At 38.0% G+C, this 18,436-nt stretch overlaps 1 protein-coding gene across 1 annotated transcript; it reads right to left on the bottom strand.

Annotated features, from left to right (window-relative positions):
• Positions 1-3,290: 3,290 nt before the first annotated feature.
• Positions 3,291-4,262, bottom strand: LOC140179963 (uncharacterized). Its single transcript, XM_072220333.1, has 2 exons — positions 3,727-4,262; positions 3,291-3,630 (listed from the first exon to the last, which is right to left on the bottom strand). Exons 1-2 carry the CDS (start codon positions 4,260-4,262, stop codon positions 3,291-3,293), a joined length of 876 nt encoding a protein of 291 aa, XP_072076434.1.
• Positions 4,263-18,436: the final 14,174 nt, after the last annotated feature.

Here is an 18,436-nt window from a genome sequence, read left to right on the forward strand (position 1 = left end):
AGAACCCCGTGAACCCACATCTTCTTATGGGTGAACGGGAGGCCGCCAGGAGCTATATTCGTGAGTTGTCTTCTTTGTTTGCCTATGTTTCTTTATCGTTGTTTTTCTTTTTCCGATCTAACGACTAACGTGCCTGTTGTTTGTTGTAGTGGAAATGTCTGCCACCGTGACCGGTCTTGAGAATCTGATGAAGACCTTTTTTGAAGCAAGTGACGACGAGAATGCCGAAGAGAAGGACGTCGGTAAGTCGGGGGGTCCTTCAGGGGAGAAGGAGAATGAGGCTGTGCCTTCTCCCCAGGATACCGACGCGTCGGGGAAACAGGCTGCAGGGGGCCAGGCTTCCCCTACCCGTGAGGAAGGGTCCGCTGATGGGCACGTGACTCTCACCCCCCATCCGGATAGTGACGTGGAGCTTATCCATACTCCCAAGAAGCGAAAGATGTCTTCCAGCCCGGAAGGGGCCCTTACCATAATGGAGAGGAACTTTGATGCTACCAAATTCATTGACTCCCAACTGATACCCGGGACAGAGGAGCATTTTCATGAGACCGAACTGTCCGGGCAAGCGAGGTGGATGTATCGCACCTTGCTTCGTGGGGCCGTGATAGCTCGGAAGGCTGAATTCGAGTTATCCGGTATGGAGGCGCTTCGGAGGAAGCTTGAGTCCTCTGTTAAGGCGAACAATGACTTTAAGGCTCAAGTTGAACTCCTCCAGGGTCAGCTGTCCGAGATGGGGGGAAAGCTTAGCGCTGCTGAGGAGAAGTCGTCGTTTGTTGCGGAGAGGTTGAAGGCGTCCGATGAGACCGTGGTCCGGCTTCTTGAGTGCGAGATGACATTGGAGGGTCAGCTGAACGCCGCTCAGGGTCGGGTTGTCGCCTTGGAAAAAGAGCGGGAGCAGGCCGCCTCGGAGGCGAAGGCCGCTAAAGCTGAGGCCGCTGAGCTTAAGAAGAAGCTTAGGGTGACCAAGGAGCAAGGGAAGAATGCCATCTCGATGACGGAAGATGCCCTGAAGGCTCAGCTGAGGATCGCAGCTCCTGATTTCGACACGTCGTCAATTGGCGTTTTCAAGACTATCCAGGACGGAAAGATTGTTGACATGCTGAGGAAGTGAAGTCTTGTAACTTAGGATATTTTGTAATGCGTTTGCTGAACAAATTATTGCTCGTTCTTTGTTTTGACTCTTTATAAGTTATACTTATTTGGTCGTTTGGCCGAGTTGCCGTTTATTGCATTTGTTGTTATTTCTCTTGGGGGGCTCGCGCCCGTTTCCCGTTTTATGATAGTTATGGCTTGGATTGCCGTGGTCGTGTTGTCGTCGCAGTTGGCTTTGGCCGTAACGAAGATGGCCCCGGGGTGATCAGTCCCGGTCTGCCGTTTTAAGATGCGCTCGTGTGCGGCGCACGTAGGGAAGAAGTAGACAAGTACGAAAAATTTTTGACAAGTATGAGTCAATCTGAGATAACGACTTCCGGGATACCGAAACGGGTTATCACCTGCTTCCACATGAACTTCCGACAGTTGGAGGACGATATCGTAGCCAGTGGTTCAGCCTCCACCCATTTAGTGTAGTAGTCGATGGCGACAATGAGGTATTTGACTTGTCCTGGGCCGACCGGGAAAGGCCCCAGGAGGTCGATTCCCCATTGTGCGAAAGGCCGAGTAGTCGTCAGAGAATTTAGCTCGGAGGCCGGTGCCTTGTGGAAGTTGGCGTTTTGTTGACACTTTATGCATCTTTTGACAAATTCCTTTGAGTCTTTCATCATTGTTGGCCAATAGTATCCTGCTCGGATGAGCTTCCTTGCTAGGGCTTTGCCCCTGATGTGGTGTCCACAACACCCCTCATGGACTTCTCTAAGCACGTAGTCCGTCTGGTCGGGGTGCAAACACTTCAACAGGGGCTGGCTGAGTCCCTTTTTGAATAGTTGTCCCTGTATAATTGCGTATCTGGCCGCCTCCCTTCTTAAGGCTTTGGCTGCCTTCTCATCCTCGGGCAACTTGCCGAGTTCTAGGAAGTTGGTGATGGGGTCTAGCCATGAGGGGCTTGACTTCGTCAAATGGAGGGTGACCGTTGGTTCCTTTACCATGCCTTGGATGAGGGACCGGTTACCCGACCCTGGCTTTGTGCTCGCCAGCTTAGACAGGAGGTCCGCCCGTGTGTTCCTTTCTCTTGGGACGTGTTGGATGATGACCTCCTGGAACTGACTCGTTATTTCTCTAACCTTTTCCAAGTATTTTTGTAGGAGGGGGTCCCGGGCTTGGTAGCTTCCGTTTACCTGTGAGATGACAACTTGCGAGTCCCTGCATACTTCGACCTTCGTCGCTCCGACTTCCTGAGCTAATGTTAGTCCGCCCAAGAGAGCTTCATATTCTGCTTGGTTGTTCGACACTGGAAACTCGAACTTAGTCGATTGTTCATAGATGACCCCTGCTGGGCTTTCTAGGATGACCCCTGCTCCCCCGGACGTTTGGTTGGAGGCCCCATCAACGTGGAGCCTCCACCGTGTGCCCGTTTCCTCGGGAGGGTCCCCCGTCACTTCGACCAGAAAGTCTGCCATTGCCTGAGCTTTGATCGCGTGTCGGGGTTCATATTGTAGGTCGTATTGGGAGAGCTCGATGGCCCAGGTCATCATCCTACCGGTCAAGTCAGGCTTTTGCAGTACTTGGCGAATCGCCTGGTCCGTCCTTACGACTATACGATGGCTCTAGAAGTATTGTCTTAATCTTCGGGAGGAGACTAGGAGTGCCAGCGCCAGTTTTTCCAGCTTGCTGTATTTCAGTTCTGGTCCTTGGAGGACCCTGCTAACAAAATAAACGGGCTGTTGGGTCTTTTCCCCTTCTCTGACGAGCACCGTGGCCATTGCTTCCTCGGTTACCGATAGGTAGAGATAAAGTGGTTCTCCGGCCCTGGGTTTTCCGAGAACTGGTGGTGCCGCTAAAATCTGCTTGAAGTGGTTGAATGCCTCCTCGCATGCTGGGGTCCATTCGAACGTCATTCATTTTTTCATTAGATTGAAGAAAGGTAGGGCTCTTGCTGCTGACGCGCCGAGGAATCGGGACAAAGCCGTTAACCTCCCGGCAAGTCGTTGGACGTCCTTGATACAGCCCGGGCTCTTCATCTGAAGAACTGCCTGACACTTCTCGGGGTTAGCTTCCACCCCTCTTTGAGTAATCATAAATCCCAAGAACTTACCGGCCTCCATGGCAAACGCGCACTTGAGCGGATTAAGCCTCATGCCGTGTTGTCGGAGGGACGAAAAAACACCATCTAGGTCGCTAAGGAGGTCGTTGGGTCACGTAGTCTTCGCGAGTATGTCATCCACGTAGACTTCTACTGTTTTGCCTATGAGTTCACTGAATATCTTATTCATCAGCCTTTGGTACGTGGCCCCAGCGTTTTTCAAACCGAAGGGCATCACCCTGTAACAATAGATTCTTCCTGGTGTTATGAACGTCATTTTTTCTTCGTCAGGTCGGTGCATTGGTATCTGATTGTATCCTGAGTAGGCATCCATGAAGCTCAGGTACCGGTACCCCGCCGCCGCGTCAACGAGTGCGTCAATGTTAGGTAGAGGGTAGCAATCCTTGGGACACGCCTTGTTGAGGTCAGAGTAATCTACGCACATTCTCCACCTCCCATTGTGCTTTTTGACCAGGACCACGTTTGACAACCAAGTCGAGTAGTCCAGTTCTCGGATGAATCCTGCTTCTAGGAGGCTGGCCGTTTGCCTGGCTATCTCTTCTGCTCTTTCTTGCGACATTTTTCTCCTCCTCTGGGCCACTGGCTTGGTTCCCGCCTTGACGGCCAGATGATGCGATATGAGCTGGGGATCTATCCCGGGCATATCGGCGGGTGTCCAGGCAAAGAGGTCGGCATTAGCCCTGATCATTTCCATCAATGGCTCCTTCATTTCGTGGGGGAGGTTCCTGTTTATGAATGTGAATTTATCGTCCTCCTCACCGACCCTGAACTTTTCCAAGTCCCCTTCTGGCTTTGGTCTAGGTTTGTCGTCTATTCTGGCGTCTAGGTCAGCCAGGAAGACCCCAGACGCTTCTTTGGATTTTTTCCTGAGAGAGAGGCTGGCGTGGTCGAAAGCGACTGCCGTTTCCAAGTCGCCTTTGATGGATCCTACGGATCCGTCATCAGTGATAAACTTCATCACCAGCAGTTTTGTGCTAATTGCGGCCCCCAGGTCGTTAATGGTTTTTCTCCCCAGGATGATGTTATAAGCCGTGGAGTCTCGTAATATTACGAAGTCCGCCATGACTGTTCGTCGCTTTTGTCCCTGTCCCACAGAGGTCGGGAGTGAGATGATTCCGTCCGGCTTGATGAAGTGGTCCCCCAACCCTACCACACCGTGCTGGTGGGTCGTCAGGTCGGCGTCCCTTAGTCCTAGGGCATCGAAAACGTTTCGAAACATGATGTTTGAGTCTGCCCCCGTATCTACCAGGATTCGTTTGACGAGGCCCGTCCCGACTCTCGCCGTGATGACCATGGGCGGACTTTCTGGTGCCTCGTCAAACCATTGGTCCTCTGGGCCGAAGGAGATGGGCGGGATACCTCGGAAACTTCTACCTGTCGAGGTGGAGACCGCTAGGACCTTGGCGTCTTTTTTCTGTGCTGACTTTGACCTTGGGGCGGTATTTCTGGCCGTTACCACGTTTACCACCGTAAGGCCGTGGTCGTCACCCTCTGGTTCCTGCCGTTGCCTTGTTGGCCGGGATCTTTCTTCGCTATCGTGGTCCCGGTTACGTCTCCTTGGTTCCCGTATAAGGTGGGAGAAGTCGGCAAGTTTCCCATCCCTGATAGCTTGCTCCAGGGCGTCTTTTAGGTCGAAGCAGTCTTAGGTCTTGTGTCCATAACCCTTGTGGTACTCGCAGTAGAGGTTCTTGTTTCCTCCCGTTCTGTCCTTCAGAGGTCGGGGCTTTGACAATATCCCCTTTCCCGCTATTTGTTGGTAAACTTCGGCGATTGGTGCTGTGAGGGGGGTATAATTGGTGAACTTCCCAACTCAGGGGAACGGTTTGGGTGTTTTACCCGGACCGCCGTCCTTGGCGTGTTCCTTTGGTCTTTCTCTGCCTTCATAGTGCCGGGCTTGGTTGTAGGCGGGCTGCCGCTTATTGGCAGCCACGACCCGGCTGACTTCTTCGTCATTGATGTATTCTTTGGCCACGCACTGGATCTCTTGCATTGTCCAAACGGGCTTTGTGGTAAGGTGTTTCCTGAAGTCCTCATTCGAGAGCCCGTTCGTCAAGCATAGACTTGCCACCGAGTCTGTTAGACCGTCAATTTCCAGGCACTCGTCATTGAAACGGTCCAGGTATTTCCTGGTCGGCTCTCCGGGTCTCTGTGTTACCCCTAGCAAATTGATTGGGTGTTTGGCTTTGACAATCCTGGTTGTGAATTGAGCCAAGAAGGCGTGGCTGATGTCGGAGAATTGAGTCACCGAGCCCTGCGGGAGGTTGTTGAACCACCGTATCGCCGGGCCCGCCAAGGTGACCGGGAAGGCGCGACATCTGACCTCGTCTCCTACCCCTTCCAGATTCATCCTGGCGTCAAAGGCCGTCAAGTGTTCCAGGGGATCTTGTGTTCCATCATACTTCATGTCTGTTGGCTTGTCGAAGTGTTTCGGCAGCCGGACCTCGAGTACGGAACGGTGGAAAGGGGTCGCTCCTATTATTACTGGTCCCCGGGTAGTTCTCCCTGGCTCGTCATTTTCCCGACGGCCGTCCTCTTCGCCTCTGTTCGACGCACGCCGTCTCTCGTGTCGGGCGTAAATGATGGGGTCTCGACTTCTTCTTCTGGCTCGTCCCCGTCCCCCCGTGCTCTCCGACTCGTATTGGGGGCTGGGTGAGCGCCTCGAGCGGCTCCTTGAACGGGAACGGGCGGGGCTTCGCTCCGGGGTGCGTTGGTCGCGTTCTCTTTCGGCTAGCCGGCGTTCTAAGTCTTGCATCCTATGGCGCAACTCTTGTATTATCCTAGCGTGGTTGTCGCCAGTTCCTCTGAAGGGGCGTCTTTCGTGAGTCTGCGTCGCATCCCTCGGAGGCGACCTCTGTAGTTGTCGGGTTTCTGTCGAAACGGCGCCTCCCCCAAGCACGGGAGGCGCGGCCTCGCTACCGGTATTTGTCTGGACTAGTACGAAGTCCATGGACGATTTCCCACAGACGGCGCCAATGTTCGGTAGGTCGGTTACCGGACGGTTCGGGTCAGGACCCGGGGTGAAGGAAAGGGCTCGTCTGGTCACGGTCTTCCAGTCCGGACTGGGGAGGTCCCGAGCACGTCGTGTGAGAGAGAGGGGGGTGCCACCTGCAAAGACACTCCGACGCCCTTGTCAGAATATGTGCAGGCGAAATGAGGGTAGTGTAGGGATGTGACGTACCTCGGGGGAAGAGCCATTCTTCCCCTTATATACATGTCAGCCCTGGGCCCCTCTGGAGTTCAGGCCCATATTTTCAGGGACGCTGTTCCATAGCTGTGTGTGAGCTGTATGGGACGCGTGTCCGGGTCGGTTGAAGGGCGCGTAGCCGGGCCGGGTGGAGCTCGGGTCGGGTTGACCCGCAAGAGTCCTGGGCTGGGCCGTAACAGTCACCAATCTTCATCAATCCGAGCCCTCCATCTTGTTTTACCCTCCAAGATGGACTCATAGCCCTTGATGCTTCATGATTATGATAGCTTCATATACTCCAATATCTGCCTCTTCCATCACGTAGCCACTGTAGCTACCTCCTGTGGTGGTAGCAAAATCAGAGTCAAGTCATCCCTCTAAGGATCTTCTTCCTCTGACCGAAATCTTCTTCAACCATTTTTGGTATGGAGAAGCTAAGATCTCTTCACCAAATCTTACCACAATTGATGAGAATCTCAGCCACAGCATACTTTTTGTTTTCTTTTTCTTGCCATCATTGTGATGATCTTGTTGCTTGCACTTTCTTCTTTTCGGTGGCTCAATGTTTCTTCCATAGCTTGCTGTGTAATGACCAAAAACAAGAAGTAAGATGAGAAAGAGAGGAGAGAGAAATTTGAACACTAACTAATGGATTTTGATAAAGTAAATTAAATTTCCACTTCCCTTGCATTAGGTAGCGTGTAGCTTGATGTCCATCAAATCAAAGGCTAACTCTCTCTCATGTTTCCAATACATGTATTAACTTCACTTTAATAAAATTTGAATTCCACCACATGATAGAAATGGATTCCGTTGGAAGCAATGAAGCAAAGCATTTGCTTTCTCTCTCTCAATTGGTTTCGGACCAAGCATTGGATTGGGCTTTGAATCTTTTCTTTTTATTCGGTCCAAGTAACATAACTATAAATTCAGCCATCATGATCTCAGCAATATAATATCAAGGCTGAGTATATGAGTTGGACTAGCCAAAAAAAAATTTTTTCCGGCCCAATAGACCTGCACCAACAAAATTATTAAATTAGCAAATGTAATTATGAAGATTTTAATTAATAATTTTACAATTAATTGTGTTAATAATGTTTGATCATCATCAATTTAAATTAGAGTTTTTCAAACTCATCAATCTCCCCCTTGATGACAAACATTATTAAAATTAAAATGGAAAGAGATTAGAGATTAGAGTATTGAGTACTCCCTTTGAAGATTAGTATTTCTCCCTCTTTTTCAATTGTCACAAGACTCCTCCTAAATGTATGCTATTTTACCCAGGAAAGCTTTTATACCTGTAACAATTTGTATTAAGTCTAAGGCAACAATGTTATTCAACATATTTTATGTAGGATGTTGAATTGCTTGATTTATGAGCAGAATTGATTTGATAAGCAAAACTCATTTGTTATCATAAATTAATTTTCTGCTTAATCACATTCAAAGCACTTGAGTACATATCAACCAAAAACTATTTTTGATGTTTCAAGAGGTTGCTATTCAATTCTTTTGAAAATATTTTTCAATCAACATATCAGAGCAAAATAATTAGAATAAGAAAAATATTTTTAAACAAGCATGATCATCTCAAAACATAGCAACTATCAGAATTTACATGTCACAGCTTAAAGGAACTGCCAAAAATATTCCTTAATCCAAAATAGTAAATATTTTACCAAGGTAAATCAAATAAATCTCAAACATCAAGCAGCAGCAATCAGATGCATTATTAACATAAAACATATCACCACAACAAAATATTGAAGCAAGGGTGATCATGAATCCACAAAAGGATTTCATCCCCTATTTTCTTAATTTCAATTTTCCAGTCATTTCTCCCCCTTTTGGCATCAAGGGGCACCTGCAAAAGATGACATAGAAAACAAAATATTCAAAATATACCCAAAATGTCAAGAGTATTTCACAGTGTCATATGTCTAAAGTACCAAAATAAACTATTACAGTATCAGATTGAGCCGAAACAAGCCAAATATCAACGAAAAGGAAAGAAACAAAGATTAATCATCAGATAAGTGGAACTCGGATTCATCCGCCTCTTCTTCACTAGCAGCACCCAACTCCTCCTCAAAACTTTGCAACATCAGAGTCAAGTCATCTCTCCAAGGATCTTTTTTCTCTGACCGAAATCTTCTTCAACCATTTTTGGTATAGAGAAGCTAAGATCTCTTCACCAAATCTTACCACAAGTGATGAGAATCTCAGCCACAGCATACTTTTTGTTTTCTTTTTCTTGCCATCATTGTGACGGTCTTATTGCTTGCACTTTCTTTTTTTCGGTGGCTCAATGTTTCTTCCATAGTTTACTGTGTAATGATCGAAAACAAGAAGAAAGATGAGAAAGGGATGAGAGAGAAATTTGAACACTAACTAATGAATTTTGATAAAGTAACTTAAATTTTCACTTCCCTTACATTAGGTAGCGTGTAGCTTGATGATGTCCATCAAATCAAAGGCTAACTCTCTCTCATGTTTCCAATGCATGTATTAACTTCACTTTAATAAAATTTGAATTCCACCACATGATAGAAATGGATTTCGTTGGAAGCAATGAAGCAAAGCATTTGCTTTCTCTCTCTCAATTGGTTTCGGACCAAGCATTGGATTGGACTTTGGATCTTTTCTTTTTATTCGGCCCAAGTAACATAACTATAAATTCAGCCATCATGATCTCAGCAATATAATATCAAGGCTGAGTATATGAGTTGGACTAGCCAATTTTTTTTTTCGGCCCAATAGATCTGCACCAACAAAATTATTAAATTAGCAAATATAATTATGAAGATTTTAATTAATAATTTTACAGTTAATTGTGTTAATAATGTTTGATCATCATCAATTTAAATTAGAGTTTTTCAAACTCATTAAGTTTAATTAAGTTCTTTTTAAAAAAATAGCTTAAACAATAAATGGCTATATTAAAAGTAGTTTATAAATAAGTTATTTTGTATTTAAATTTTTAGTTCTAAAATTGTTTATTTTATAGAAATACGATAAAAAAATAATAATATTATGAGAGAAGTCATTTTTTTAACTTCTCTATAAGTTTCTAAATAGCTTCTTAAAAAATCACAGTTTGATTTTAAAAATTACACTAGACATTAATACTACTATTTTTCATAAGTCAAAAACTCAAAAAAATTACTTTTTGAAGAACGAACTCTTAATTAGAAGGAGCACATGCTACAAACTTTTGTTAGCTAGTCTATAAATAACAATTTCCTTTCTCATTGTAATTCACTTTCACCTCATTTCATAATAGAATCATCTCATTTTTATTGATTCAACTTATCTCTCTTTCAACATTTTCAATTCCTCTTCTTCCTTCTCTACGCTCTAAGGTTTGATATTTTTATATTGAAATAAACAATGTTAATAGTATAAAAGCAAAATAACTATTATACATTACTATCATATGATTAATAATGTAGATAATAACTTTTTTATAGCTCATAACATGAGAATATGCTCCTCCTCACCCTCCAAAGGAATTTGATTCTGACGAGTAATTTATGCTTGGGAATAAAATGTTGAAACTTAAATAAGTATAAGAATATGTTATTTCTGGTAATTTTTTAGAATAATATTAAATATCTTAATACAAACACCAATTAAAATAACTAATTTTAGTGCAAAATAAATAATGAGAATAGAATAAATTGATCAAATTATATCAAATAATTTGTAATAAAAAATATTATTGAAATATATCATTTGTTTATAAAAGATACAAATATTTTTGCGCTTATAAAAAATTAAGGACATCACTTGTTTATTATTATTATTATTATTATTATTATTATTATTATTATTATCTACAATGATCCATTCTTGTCGTTTTTGGCATTATATATATATATATATATATATATATATGTTGGGTTACCGTGGTAAATTTTCGATTATTGGAAAAAATTTTAGAAAAACTAAATAAAAAAATATCAGATGAAAAATATCACATCTAATGAAAAATATCACATCTAATTCAAAATCTGATTTTTTTGGTGATTGAAAATTTTTTACAGTAGCTCAACAATATATTAAAAAATAGGTATATATTTGTATGAACAAGACTATAAGTTGAATCATTTGGGTCAACAACAATAATAAAAGGGATTCTTCAACTAAATGGATTACAACCAACAATCAACGTATTGATTCTAAGAAAAGAAATTTTTTAAAAATTTACCAAATTTAAACATTTTTATATAAAAAAATCTAACAAAATATGAAAAAACTTATATGACTAATTAAAACTTTCGTTATAATTTATCCGTTTTTTTGTGATGTCTTCCTCTTCTTTAAAGAAGTTATAATTTTGTTGTAAAAGTAATTAAGATACTTGATTATTAGAAAAAAATTCAACTGCACCAACATAGTTGGACCACAGATCTCTACTAAAAGTTTCAGTCATCTCTACTAAATGGAGGACTGAACAACCAATAAAGGGGAGATAACAATAAACATGATAGAGTATTAGAGTGTCAAGATTAAAACATTGGAGATAGATAATGAAGACAGGATGGGTTAAGATCAAATAGCACCGATACTAATTTAAGTAAAGTTATAATGCTTATAATTTTTTATAGTTTATTACATCATACTAGAATATAATAAAGATAAGTTATATCAAGTTTTACCAAAATTGTATATCAATAACCATGTAATTTATAATGAAGGCTTGTTTCTTGTGCATATTTAAAATAAGGGTAAAGTATTTAATTGGTCTATAGGTTTGGGCGTAATTCTGTTTTGATCTTTAAGGTTTAAAATGTTCTATTTGAATCTAAAAAAGTTTCATTTAGCATCAATTTAGTCCCACAGTGAGGTCAAAATTAAATAATTAACAAAATGTCCTACATAACAACAGTTCAAGAACAAATTCGATAATCTGGAGAACAAGTATAAGCTCTAGAAACACAAAATCAACCATTGATGCATCAATACATTTATTTATCATTTTCTTTAGTTTTATAGAAAATATTTTATTTATATTATAAAAAATAATAAATAAATGTATTGATGTATCAATGGTTGATTTTATGCCTCTCTGGAGCTTGTACTTGTTTTCCAAGTTATCGATTTTGTTCTTGTACTGTTGTTATGTATGACATTTTGTTAATTATTTAATTTTGACCTCACTGTGGAACTAAATTGATGCTAAATGAAACTTTTTTGGATTCAAATAGAACACTTTAAACCTTAAGGACCAAAACAGAATTACGCCCAAACTTAGGGGACCAATTTAGTACTTTACCCTTAAAATAAATATATTATATTGATTTTTAAATATAAAAAAGAGATAGTAAACGATTAAAAAAATTATTTAACAGTTAACATTATTAATCATTCGCGGATCTAAATTCTATTTAAGAATCTACTGTTAGCCAATAGATTGCTGCATGCACAGTACAAAATTTAAACATTCACACTTACTTTTAAATAACTAGTCATGACAAAAACGGCACTGTTGTGAAGTATATGGCTCAAAAGCTAACCATGCTTGAATCCGAAGAAGAAGAACATGGTGGTATCATCGGTGAGAAGAGACTTAAGGGAATGGGAGAAAGCGAATGCGCATTAGAGGAGGTGAGGACAGTGTCGGAAGAAGGCACACACCGGCTGCAACGGATGCGCTGGACGTCCGGGTTGCTGCGGTGCCGTTAGTTCGACCCATACAATATGCGCGTCTTTCCTTGACGGTGGCCTGTGCGGCAACGGCACCAGTCGGAACAGTGTCGGTGCAATTTCTAGTGGCGGCTGATGACCGTGGCGTTAGTGTATCAGCGAGACTCCATAAGAAAGGTATAGAACGCTGACAAACCGTATTGAGAGAGAAGTGAAAGAAAGAGGTAGTTTATTTGTTTTCAAAATACACAGTAATCTTAATATTTGATTTAAATTTTAAATTAAAAACTATTCAAAATTAATTAGTTACCTATAATTTAATTTTAATTTTAAATTAACTCCATTGTACACATAGGATAAAACCTCATACTTTTCTATATATTATTCTTCGTTCACAGGAAAAGCGGTGAAAAAGGTGAAAAGGCGAGTGAGATTACCGGTTAGGTGAGTAAGTGTTGGGAGGTGACCGGACGAACCGGTTGAATTGAAGTGCATTAGAATCATGTGTTGGAATCCGCCAATGACATGGTGTACGTACGGTTACGGAATTTAGGCATAAAGTCCATTATGGTTAGTGGATGCAGTCAAATCATCAAAGAACATAAAAAAAAAAAGATAAAAAGACTATATTTTAAAAATGTTTTGATTTTATTTTAGTACCTAAAATCCAATTTAAAGAGTGTTTATAAAAAAATGTAATGTTAAAAATTGGATATTCAGGTTTTCAAATGAGAGAGCTGGGATTAGAGTATTGAGAAAGAAATTAGGGCTCGCTCTTCTTATTAACTAACTGGTCTTTGACTCTTCTAAGTTAGGTTAAAGATATGTAGAGAAACTGAAATACCTTCTATTAATTAAATAAAAGATAAGCCACCAAAAAATAATAAAAGGTAAAATATTAAATTGTCCTATTTAAATTAAAAAAATTCATTTAACTTTAATATAGTCTCGTTATGAGATTAAAATTAAATAATTAACGAAATATCCTATATGACCACAATACAAAAACAAGATCGATAACTTGGAGAACAAATACAAGCTCCAAAGGCACAAAATTAATCGTGGATGCATCAATAAATTTATTTATCATTTTTCTTACAATTTAAGTGAAATATTTTCTATAAAACTAACGAAAAATGATAAATAAATGTATTGATACATTCACGGCTGATTTTGTGCTTCTAAAGCTTATACTTGTTCTTTAGATTATCGATCTTGTTCATGTACTGCTGTAATATAGGATTTTTTTGTTAATTATTTAACTTTGACCTCACGGTGAGATTATATTAAAGCTAAATGATTTTTTTTTGAATTCAAATAAAACACTTTAAACTTTAAAGACTAAAACAGAATTACACTCAAACATAAAGGACCAATTTAATACTTTACGCATAAATAAAAAATAAAAAATACTTGTACATATCAGAATGGAAAACAAAAAAAAGACATACACCGCTACTTGTCATTTTTATTGTATAATTTACAATATAATCAATCGATGTATTACTTTGTAATCATGTTTTTTATTAGAACTTAATTAGAATTAATTTTACAAAAATAATAAGAAATAGCCTAGTAGCAATGTCAAACTCCTATAAGATGATAGTCATAGTTCAAATTCTAATTCTTGAAATATGCATTATTAGTTTGAATTTCGTTTTGCGCATCCAACAATTTATTAACTAATAGCATATTTTTAAATAGAAATTTAATCTCGTCTTTTGACTTGTCAAATTAAAAAATAGTTTAGGATTTTTTTTTTTATTTTTTTACAAAAAAGACATGGCATGTTTCTTACCTTTTTCAAGTGAGGTGGAAGGGTGGTGTACAAATTTCTCATGAATCAATGGAAAATAAGTGTAAGTAGTGATGATTATATGTTCTTATGTAACTAAGTTCAGATCGAAGTATTTTCCATGTTAATAGTTGGTTCCAAACTATATAACTAAACCAATTTATTAGAAAAAAAATTCAATTTAAAGGCTTTCCAAACAACCTATTGAGTAGTTGTTTTTTGAAAGAATAACGCCTAATGATTAAAATACTTTTAATTAACTTTTAAATATCATTTAACGAAAAACAATAATTAATAAATCTTTAATCATGAAGTTGCCGAGTTTGTTTGCGTGGGATGAGCATTCGTGGTATGAATTGTCCTATCAACGAATTTGATAATGATCGAAAATCAATCAATTATCAAAGCAACATGTTTGGTGAGTTCTTTTAGGGGAACAACATAATACATTATTAGTTTATTACGAATGTTGATGCAATTTATCAAAGATTAATTATATTTATTTTATGAATTTCGCTAAGAAATTAATTTGGAGTATAACCAATTATAGCTAACTAATTAAAAAATATATTAGTTACATAATAAAATAAAATCATTAACTCTACTATTTCTAGTTCTTAGAATTTTAAAATAAAAAATTAAAAATAATTAATTGAATCAGTTTATATTATAGTTGGTTGTTTAGGGTTTCTTTTATTTTATATATGTAGTCTTTTGGTTAAAGGAAAAGGCCACAACTCCAAAACAGGATAGAGATGGTTTTCTTTTTCTTAAAAAAAAAAGACATGTCTATAACAGGGTTGATGAGGTCTTAGAAATGGTACAAACTTAACGTGAGTCAATGATTCAAACTCTCGTGCATAAATAAGAGCCTTATTATTATTATTAATTTATTATTCTCACACTTTGAAGAGGGTCAATGTGGCGGCGGAGTGAGAGTGAGAGAGAGTGAGAGAGAGAGAGAGAGAGAGAGGTTTATTTGTTATGTTAATCAATAATCATAATATTGTGTTACCATATATTAATTTCTGTTATGATAGAAAAGTTGAAAACCACGTATCCACCAAAATTATGAGCGTAATTACTTATATGATAATGTGAAGTTGATAATTTTTTAAAGAAAATGATCTGTTTTTACTTATCAGTTTATTTTTAAATTCAAAATATTTATTATATTATTTTTTTTTATTTAGTTTTTGATTAAAAAAATTTAAGAAAAGCTTTAAAATTCTCTCGACCTTTTTAAGCTTAGCAATTCATATATTAAGAAGAAGAAAAATAGAGAACAGAAATAAAGACCTAATATTCCAACGGACCTATACATGTTGTGAATTCAAAGTTGATGAAAATCCTATATCTCATTTAGGAAAAGGGCAATGACCCCCTGAATTTTATTTGTTTTTTTTTTAAATAAAAATTGTATATATTTTGGTAAAAATTATTTTATTTTTTTATTAAAAATTTAAATTTTGGTCTCTTCCCAAATTTTAATCTAGTTCCACCCCTTTATATAAAGTAATAAAAAAAAATAGTGATATACAAAATTATTGGTTGATATAGATATTTATGATTAGCTTGTTTGTTATTAGAGATTATTAGTTACTAAGTTTCTAGAATGAAAAAACACTTAGAAATGAGTTAGTTAGAGGATAAATCTAATCAGAGTTAGCTTAGAGTTAGATATATATATATATATATAGCTTACACATTATAATAAAATTACTTTTGTGATCTCTCTCTCTTTCTCTCTCTCCAACCTTCACTACTCAAATCTTTATCATGGTGCGGTGATTAAATGTTTGGAAAAAATTCATCCTCCATCGTTGAAGCTGGATCCTCCATTCGTTCCTCATTCGCCATAGATGGGCCAAATCGAGAGTCTCGAGTAGTTATTTCTTCTTCCTCTTATGCCTTATTCGATTCTCGTCACTGATGCAACTTTTGCCGCTCAGACTTTTATCATGGTGCAGTGAGCGTGGATGATCTTGTTTTGGCTGGAAATGATGCTAGTGAGATAGACTGAATCAAAAAATTTTTAGATGAACATTTCAGCATCAAGGATTTGGAACAGCTCAAGTATTTCTCGGGCATGAAAATAGCATATAGCACGAAAGGGATGACTTTGTATCAGAAGAAGTACACCACATATTTAATTGAAAAATTTGGCTTACTTGATGCCAAACCTGTGTCGACACCAATGGGCTACATAGTTTATCTACCCAAGACATATACGGAATCCATGGTAGATCCAGCAACACATAGGTGATTGATTGGTAAGCTCCAATAGCTCACTAATACCAGACCCGACATCGCTTTTGCGATAGGTAAGCTAAGTCAGTACTTAGAATCTCTAACTAATAATTACCATAAAGTTATCCTGAGGATTGTACGCTACTTAAAGAGAGTCCTTGCTGGCACAGAACTGTTCTTCCCTTTGAATAGTGACTTCACACTCACTGGGTTTGCTGATGCCGATTGGACAACCTGTCCGGGTACTGTTTCTTCCTTGGAACTGCCCTAATTTCCTGGAAAAGCAGCAAGCAGCAAACAGTCTCCCGCTCTTCATCCGAGGTCGAGTACCGCGCATTAGCGAATGCGACTTATGAAGGGTTATGGCTTGTCCGCTTGTTAAGGATTTTTGGTGTGAATCATGAGAAGTCGTTCACGCTGTATAACGATAGCCAATCTGCACTTCATATGGCTGCCAACCCTATTCTTCGTGAGCGTACCAAGCATGTTGAAGCCGACTGTCATATCGTGAGCAACAAGGCCAATGAAGGCACCCTGAAGTTGTTACCCGTGACCTCTGCCAACCAGACAACGGACTTTCTCACCAAAACATTGGTCCATGACCATTTTCTTCTTGCTGTGGCAAACTAGGATTGTTAGATATTCACGCTACTAGTTTGAGGGGAGATGTTAGTTGATATAGATATTAATGCTGAGCTTGTTAGCTATTAGAGATTATTAGTTACTAAGTTACTAGAGTTAGAAAACAGTTAAAACTTAAGTTAGTTAGAGGATAAATTTAATCAAAGTTAATTTTTTTTGGTGACTTAATCAAAGTTAATTTAGATGTATATATAGCTTACACATTGTAATTGTTATTTTTGTGATCATTCATTTTACTTCTATAGCAATTCTACTCACATTAAGAACCTTTTTCATAGTCCCTCTTCTTTTATTTGTTCTCTCTCTCTCTATCTCTTTCTCACTGTAATTTTCACTGCTGAAGTCTTTATCATTTTTTATCATTAATTCTTAATCATCTTAGATTTAAGGAAAATGATAATTTTATTTTTTATTTTTTACAATGTCATTCCTCATATAATTTTTATTTTTTATTTTGTATACTTGTATAAATCTATAGAAAAATGAGCAATATTATTCAAGTAGAAATGAATTTATTATTTTTATAAAATTTAAAATGAAAACTAAGCTGAAAGTGAAACTAAACTCAATCTAAAATTATAAAATCAATGGTATATATTACTTAAAAAAATATACTTAGTATTGTTTACTATTGAAACTAATTCATAGAGATTTTGAAATTTCAAATTGAAACTTGCATTGACTATACATGTTACAAAAAATGGCATGAGTAATAGTACTAATATTAATATATTTTTATTCATAAACAAAATTATCCACTAATGAACCAATAATGAATGATTAATATAGGATAAGAATACAAAGCTGCTGCCATATTATTTGACTCACAATAAATTCTCTGAACACTATATTTACTAATTCCACGTGGTAGATGTTATTGCCAGCATTGTTTAATCATATGCAACAAGAAGTAAGGACTAGTGTTACATTATTTATTTATGAATTTCTATATTTGAAAAATAATACCTAAATGAAGCACAATTTATTTCAATATTTATTTTGTGTGTGTCTCTCTCACACTCATTTTCAAAGGTGAGGCCAATGATAAGAAAGGAGCATGCACAAACCCTTGTATGTGCAAAACTGCAAATGCATTGATTCACTTACATGTACTACAAATTAAGGTAAGGAAAGAATCTATGGTCCCCATCAAATTTTGTTTATGCAAATAAAATGGAGGGCTAATAAGGTAGAGTTCCTCACTTTTCTTTCTCTTTTTAAAAAAAAAAAAAAAACAATTTAACTTTGTCATTTGAAATGGGCCAAAGAGCGCCCCAAAAAAATAAATAAATGGTGAAATATATTAAAAACCTAGAAAATTCATGTATATCCCAATAACCACGAGATCTAGCACAATTGATAGTTAGGTGTAATTTTTACTAATATAAAAAAATCTTTTGATTTGAATTTTTTTTTTCCAAAAAGAAACCTTGTCTTAGCTCATTGTGCTTTCAGAACATTTAACGAGAAATTTGATTATAAGCGAGGTTTTACGTAAAATTAATAGTTAAAAATTATTAAATAATTTATAATATATTTGATTAAATTATTATTTGATTATTAATTTTATATGAAAATAATTATACATGAGTTTTTATTTTGACTATATATTATTTGTGTAAAATGTTGTGACTACAAATTAAAAATAAAATTATCATTTTAAATAGAATTGATTATTCTTATTGAAAGTAAATAAATTGATAAATTTAAA

The sequence above is a fragment of the Arachis hypogaea genome, chromosome 16 (assembly GCF_003086295.3).
Source record: "Arachis hypogaea cultivar Tifrunner chromosome 16, arahy.Tifrunner.gnm2.J5K5, whole genome shotgun sequence".
In the NCBI taxonomy this organism is placed as follows: domain Eukaryota; kingdom Viridiplantae; phylum Streptophyta; class Magnoliopsida; order Fabales; family Fabaceae; genus Arachis; species Arachis hypogaea.

Excerpts from the sequence above, each read along its gene's own strand:
- LOC140179963 (XM_072220333.1), bottom strand. The coding sequence starts at position 4,262 with ATGGCGGACTTCGTAATATTACGAGACTCCACGGCTTATAACATCATC. Across the intron at positions 3,631-3,726 it reads AGAGCAGAAGAGATAGCCAG|GTGGAGAATGTGCGTAGATT; the intron begins GCAAACGGCCAG and ends GCACAATGGGAG.